Below are 7,645 nucleotides of genomic sequence, written 5' to 3'. Positions count from 1 at the left end.
ATAAAAATCAATACACTGTTAGTTGTAATTCATTTTATTTATATTTAGAGTATGAATTTGAATTTCATTTAGACGCTCTGGTAGTTTAAATACTGAATGTTAGTTCCAATTAGATAGAGAATTCATTTTTTGTAACCGTTTTAAAATTCTGTTAGAGAAAGTTAGTTACAGATTCTAATTCTATCTCTTTATCTTCCATCATCTTCTTCATCTTCAACATTGTGATCCAACAATTGGTATCTAGAGCCTGGTTCATATTAGATCGTGAAACACGAGTGTACTTGAGGCGTGTGTGATTAATTCTGCTCATTCATTTGGCAGTGAATTGAAGATTAGAATCGAAACAGAATCACATTTCTTGATTATAAGGGATTGAGAAACACAAGTGTTAGTGAAATTTGAGTGAATTTGGACAAGAACAAAGATGAATGGTGGAAACAGTAGCTTGAACACAATGCTTCTAGTTTTTGATGGAAAGAATTGAAATCGATAGATGATTTAGAGGCATGTGCTGTTTAGAGCTCAGATATTGATCTCGTCAATAAAGGTTACACAACTGTTGAAGTAGATGCAATTGAAGCACAAAGAAACACGCAAAGAGAAATGATGAAGAAGGATCAGAAGGATGTGTTATATATCCATCTGTATATGGATATTAATGTGTTTGAGAAGATCGCAGATTTAATAATGACGAAGGCTACGTGAGGCATAAGAGTACGCTGCTATGATGGCGATGCTTAAGTGAAAAAGGTGAAACTTCAGTCTCTATGTAAGCAGTATGAGAATCTCAACATGAAGAACAATAAGAAGGTACCTGATTACATCTCTAGAGTGATTTTGATCTCAAATGAGATGAAATCTTGTGGAGAGACTCTCTATAAACAAGTGATCATTGAAAAGTTACTAAGATCAGTTACTCCTCAATTTAATTACATTGTTGTAGCAATTGAACACTCTAAGGACTATAGCACCATGTGAATTGAAAAGTTGCAAAGTAGTCTAGAGGCACAAGAGTTGCGTCCGACTGAGGGAAAGTATAAAAGAGAGGTAGACCAAGCTTTGGAAGCATCTTCTAGTAAGAAGAATAAGAAGCAGTCTTGGTCAGAAGCCAAGAAGAGACATGGCAGTGGTTATCAGACGTCAGAAGTCTCCAACTCTGATGAGAAGAAACATCAGAAGGGAAATGAGAAGTTTGATAATAAAAGGTTCATCCTATTGTTGTAAGAAGTTTGGTCTTTGCTGCAGACTGTTGGCAAATAAGAAACGGAAACCAGAAGAAGCAAACATAGCCATTGGAGAGTCTGATGATGAACCTGTGCTATTGATTGTTTCTGAATCTAATGGTGGATATTTGGTAGACTGGTGATATATAAACACTGGCTGCTCAAATCACCTAACTGGAAACAAACAATGGCTGATTAATTTTGACTATAGAAAGAGGAAAATATCATATGTGTCGATGATAAGTATATGAATGCTGAAGGAATGGGAAATGTTAAGGTTAAAGTGAAGAATGGAAAAACTATTATGATCAAGGATGTTTGGTATGTTCCTGGCATGAAGAGAAATCTGATGAGTGTTGGTCAGCTAATTGAGAAAGGTTTCTCAGTTACTATGAAGGACAATCTTTTGAAGTTGTATGATTCTGATCAGAAGTTGATTATGCAATTTGAACAGGAAAGCAAGAAAACATTCAAAGTGAATATGGAAACAACTGAAATTAAATACTCAGTGCAGAAGGTAATGAAGATGACAGTGAGCTATGGCACAAGAGATTGAGGCATCTTAACTTCAAAAGCTTAGAGCATATGAATTCTAAGAAGCTGGTACATGGCATTCCTAAGATTGTGAAGTCTGAGAAGTCATGTGAGATATGCATGAAAGACAAGCAACCTAGATTTTCATTTGCATCAGAAGTGGCTCCAAGAGCAAAACATGCTATGGGAGTAGTGCATTCTGATGTATGTGAATAATTTGAAGTACCTTCACTTGGAGGAAATAAGTAATTTGTGTCATTTGTGGATGAGTTCACAAGAATGAGTTTATTGAAAGTGGATATCAGAAATTGTACCTTGTTTCTTTGTGTGATTCAGTTTATATACCTTGAGTCAACTAGAGTGGATTTGAGGTGGATTCAACTTTGGTTTCTTGGGTCTTTGGCTGATCCAGGACATTTTAAGAGATTTAAGAGATCAATATAGATATTTTTTAAGTTAAGAGAACAAAATGAACCCTAATGTTAATATACGGAACCAAAAAGAAATTAAACCTTAACTTTTTTAATACTTTAAAATTTTTGTTGGATATCAATATCTTATAAAGTTTAACATATTTTAAAATAAAGTAATATATAAAAAATGATACTGATGGATCATATATTGGATAATTACTAAAACTAAATGACACAAATCAAATTGTATGAACTAGTAGATACAACTAAAATTGATAAAATAATACTCCATTGACGAGTGAAAACTATTTAACGTCAAATATGTTTTTTGTCTCTATAAATAACTCAAATTTAATTTTAGTCCTTATAAAAATTTTCTTCGAATAATGGTCTTCTAAAATGTTTCGTCCACACTTTTGATCTCTATCGTCTACTTCCTTTAACGGAAGCTCATGTGACACATCATGTTGCACGCCATGTCATTTAAAGTCAACATTACATTTGACTAAAAAATCATGTTAAATTGCGGGGTTATAAATCCCCTAAATTAAAATTAAATTTTAAAAAGATTTTCACCACGATGTCCATGTTTGTCCATTGTATAGGTTTTCACCAAACCTGTTTGATGATACACGAAAATGCAAACCTGGAAGAAAATGTCCCAAATTTAAGAAACCTTTATGCAAAAAATTAAAAGCATACAAATTGATATCACTGATAGTTGTAATTCATTTTATTTGCATTTAGAGTATGAATTTGAATTTCATATAGAGATTTTGGTAGGTTAAGTATTGAAAGTTAGTTTAAGTTAGACAGAGAATTCATGTTTTGTTACCGTTTTCCAAATCTGTTATAGAAAGTTAGTTTCTTTTTTTCTCTTTCATCATATTCTTCATCTTCAACCTTGTATTCCAAGATACAAATGCATAAATTCTTATACACATGAATGTTTCCTTTCTCTTTCCGTCAAAATGAAGATTATAATTTACTTAGGAATTAATTTTGCTTCAATGGCTTTCATATTCTTCTCTTCCACAAACCTTGAAAATAACGTCAAAAAGTTACTTTTTTAGCCTTGAAATTTCACTTCTACTATAAAAATGTGAGAAAACACAACAACCAATTATGGGAAAAGAGAAAAGTTTGTACCCTTGAAAACTTTGAAGGAGTTGAAGATCTGAATGTGAGAGTTATTATTATCAGTTAAAGTTATCATATTTTTTCTCATTGTTTTATTTAAATTAATTTTAGTTTAAGGAGGTTTGTAATTCGGATTGATGGTAGAAAAAGTAGATGGTTGAGACTAAAAATGTAAAAAAAAACTTTTAAGAGAATTATTATTCTAAATTTTTTTTTGAAAATTAAAATTAAATAATATAATATTTACAAGGACAGACCGACTTTTTGTAATTGGTACATACATTTTCGTAGACATCGGTAGTAGGACACGAAATTTCCTAACATTCACCGTTTCTAAAGCCATGAACAATAAAGTTTGATACAGATTCAACTACGGTCGTTTGCATTGGCAAAGAATCAGTCAACTAAGAAATCTATAAAGAGATGCATCACATCTCACTCTGTTATTTCTTACAAGTTTCGTCCACTCTCTCTAGTAATTTCTGTTCATTTTCAACCGAAACCACACATCCTTTTAAAAAGTCACACTGAAACTATTTATAAAAGAAAATTCAACGACCGGGAGACATATTACTCATTTTTTTTCATATCAGATTCAAGTTCATTCACAGTAGCAAAAGATAACGCTACAAATACAATCTTCTTCAATTTTCCATTCTTTGTTTCAGTCTCTCAAGGTGTGTTAAACAAAGTGAACTGGTTAGTTAGTGTTGAATGATGAAAAGCCCTAGTTCTAGTTCTAATAACTCTAACTATAAGCTAGAAGATGAAAAGAGCCTTAAAGAGGAGCTTTGGTTACCGATTCTAATGGGTGAGCAAGTGATGAAAATGGCACATGAAGCAAAATCATCGAAAGTGGAATGTCACGAACTAGCAACGAAGGTGGAGATACTCTGCGAAAGTCTCCGATGCGTCATGCGAGTGGTGGAAGCGAATCACAAATCGTTGAATGATAAACCAATCCGTCGCATGGTGAGAGAAGTTATAAAGAATCTTGAAAGAACTTTCGCACTCGTGAGGTGGTGCAAAAAGCAAGGAGGTATTGGTGCGCTGAAGCACGTGTTAACGATGAGGAATAATGGTGATTTTCGGAAAGTTTGGAACCTTCTAGAATCTTGTAATGGTGATATGATGTGGTTGTTGAATATTTTTAAGTCTAAAGGGACTGATCTTTCACTCCCTCCTATTGCCTGTATTGATCCAATTTTGGCTTGGGTGTGGACTTACATTTATACCCTTCAGCTCGGTAATCCTAGCGACCGTGCTGACGCCGCGACGAAATTGGGTTCTATTGCTAAAAGTAACGACCGGAATAAGTTCATTATCGTGGAGGAAGGTGGTGTTTTGCCTATCCTTAAGGTTCTTAAGGATTCTTCTTTCCCTGATTGTCAAATTGCAGCATCCAATGCTCTTGTTAACATTGTCTCTGATGATGATCAACAGAGGGTCGTTCGATTCCTCGTCAGCAACCACGCTGTTCCTGTTATTGTTCAGGCTTTATCGGGTGGATTATTCAGAGTTCGTGTTTCCGTTGCTAATTTGGTCTCTGCTATGGCTGATCAAGATCTTTTTGCATCTGAGGAGTTTATACTGGCTAAGGTGACTAAACCCCTGGTATCGTTATTGTCTGTTGATACTGTTAAGATTGAAGGTGTTGAATCTCGAAATAGCATTCATTCGCTGGTTCTCAATATGTCTGAGGTTGGATATGATGGAAGAGGAAGAGAGGCTGATCAGAGCCCTGAGTTGAGGAATGATGTTAAAGTCAGTTGTGCTAAAGCTCTTTGGAAACTCTCCAAAGGGTGTCTTTTAGCTTGCAGGAAGATGACTGAGACTAAAGGTTTGCTTTGTTTAGCGAAAATTATTGAGTCTACTAAAGGCGAATTGAGGCTCAATTGTCTCATGGCTGTTATGGAAATCGCAGCCGTGGCAGAGTCCAATGCTGCTCTTAGAAGAAATGCTTTTAGGTCCACTGCACCCGCAGCAAAGGCAGTTTTGGATGAGCTTTTGAAGGTTGTCCGGGAAGAGAGTGATTCTAAATTTCTGATTCCAGCTATTAAGTCAATTGGGTCCTTGGCCAGAAACTTTCCTGGAAAAGTTCCTCACGTTCTCGGTCCGTTAGTTGCACACCTTCGAAATAGGGATTTAAATGTGGCAAGAGAAGTAGTTGTTGCCTTAGAAAAGTTTGTGTGTGAAGACAACTACAACCGCGTAGATCATTCTAAGATAATCTTTGAGCTTGACGGAATTCCCAAGCTAATGAGGCTGCTGCAGGTAAATGATGGTCAACAAGTGTATAGCCTAAAATTGCTTTGCTATCTTGCCTTAAATGTCGGCAATAGTAAGGTTCTTGAGCAAGAGCATGTATTGATTAGTTTAGAGAAATTTGCTCATTCTGTTTTACCTCAAAATCCTGACTTGAAAGAACTGTTTAGAAAGGCTATTGATCACCTCACTCTTTTTCAGCCAGGAGTTCATTATTACAGGCAACCCTTGGGATTGTGACTATAAGTTATGGTCCTTGTAATTAGAGATGCTGTAACACAATTGTTTGGTTTCTGCAAAGCTCTGTCCTGTAATATAGTTAGTGTTTACAATAATATATACATGTGTGATGATGCTATGTCCACTAGTCATTACTTGTTATATGTTATACATTATTAACACGCTAATGTAAATTTGAAATAAATTACTTAATAATAAAATGAATAATAATCCTATAAACTCAATCGTAAATAATCATACAAAAAAATTATTGTAATAATGTCATGACAGTGACCCATAATATTTGAATCCTTATAAACATTTTATTCAAGGATTTCAAAATAAACATTTTTGAGTATCAAAATTTCAGTAATTGGATAATACTATATTTAAATTTTTATACAATTTGAAGCCAAATACAAAGGCTTGTTGCAGGCATGTGTCCCTGTTTTATGTATAACAAACAATCACGAATAAATAAAGGAAAAAAAAAGATTGCCCTCTCATCAACAAAGGAAGATATTTCTGATCACTCTAACTACATATTCCAGAATCATCACATCACATGCACAACTCATTCTTGCAACTTCAAACCTCTAATAAACCTTATATACCATTTCTTCTATAATTAAAACTTTCAAACGTCAAACCAGTATTATAAAATTTCATAGAATCACTGAATAAAATTAAAAGATCATTGTGCAAAGACTATTCCAGTATCTGCTCCAGGCTGAAGATCATATATTCACCTCATATGAGCTCCATTATGTCTTCTTCATTCAGAGTTGTTTGTTCAAAATCAAAGACAAAAAGGGGATGGACAAACAGGCTTAGTATAGGAAATAGAGCTATAGAAGCGCATTATAGGAAGTTGTGACAACAATTGGGCATCCATTAAAGAGTATTTTATACTTGAACTAAGGAGTTTCTATGTCATGTTACAACTATGGAGTTGACATGTTAGAATTAAATGTTGAATTATGTTTAATATATTACATATAGTACATGTACTTTTGTACTGTTTCCTCTATTATCTAGGTACTGGGTAAAGAGTACATATTAAATGTGAATGTGACTTGACTGTAAAAATGTGCACAATCCCCCGACAATTAGAGCCCATTTGTTTGGGGAATTTTTACCACCCCATTTTTTGAGATGATATTCTCAATATATATCATTTTAAAAATAATTTTTTAGTTTGTTTTTTGTTTTGACTCGTTCATTCAAAGGACTAGAACGTTAAGCATTTTTTTTTACCTGTAGGCTCGGCTAATGGTTGGCCGAGTTGATGAAGGAGATTTTTTTTTATTAAATATAATATTATAATTTAATTATATTATTAGGATTATTATTAAATAGTTTTTTAATTATTTTTATATTTAAATAATAATTTTTTTTAAATAATCATATTTTTGTAAATTAAAAAATTGTTTTAATAATAAAATTATAAATATTATAATAAAACATATAATTAATTGTAATAAATAATAATAATTTTATTGATATTATAATAATTGTTTTTAAATGAATTAATTTTGTTTTTAAATAAAATTATTATTACTTACCACATAAACAAAATAATTGTAAAAATTGTTGTAATATTATGCCTCATTAAATTAAAAATTTATTTTAATAATTGTAATTAATTGTAATAATGTTTATAATTAATTATAATAATGAGGCATAATATTGTATTTAAAAACAAAATTAATTTATTAGATTTATTAAATTAATTTAAAAAACAAAAAAATTTAACATTTCATTCACTCGACCATCCATTGGCCGAGTTCATGCATGGGGAAAAATTCATGTTAGTACCCGTCCAATCAATGGGCGAGTCAATACATACAT

The 7,645-nt window shown here is 32.7% G+C and overlaps 1 protein-coding gene across 1 annotated transcript; it reads left to right on the top strand.

Annotated features, from left to right (window-relative positions):
* The first annotated feature begins 3,722 nt into the window (after window positions 1-3,722).
* LOC127073966 (uncharacterized) lies at window positions 3,723-5,949 on the top strand. Its single transcript, XM_051015215.1, has one exon. The coding sequence runs from the start codon at window positions 4,025-4,027 to the stop codon at window positions 5,813-5,815; it is 1,791 nt and encodes a 596-aa protein (XP_050871172.1). The 5' UTR covers window positions 3,723-4,024; the 3' UTR covers window positions 5,816-5,949.
* Window positions 5,950-7,645: the final 1,696 nt, after the last annotated feature.

This window comes from Lathyrus oleraceus, chromosome 4 (genome assembly GCF_024323335.1).
Source record: "Lathyrus oleraceus cultivar Zhongwan6 chromosome 4, CAAS_Psat_ZW6_1.0, whole genome shotgun sequence".
Taxonomy (NCBI): Eukaryota; Viridiplantae; Streptophyta; class Magnoliopsida; order Fabales; family Fabaceae; genus Lathyrus; species Lathyrus oleraceus.
The sequence above is the reverse complement of the archived record's forward strand: the minus strand, read 5'-3'. Positions and strand labels throughout refer to the sequence as shown.

Bases quoted from the DNA above. Each gene is read 5' to 3' on its own strand.
- LOC127073966 (XM_051015215.1), top strand. From the start codon at position 4,025: ATGATGAAAAGCCCTAGTTCTAGTTCTAATAACTCTAACTATAAGCTA.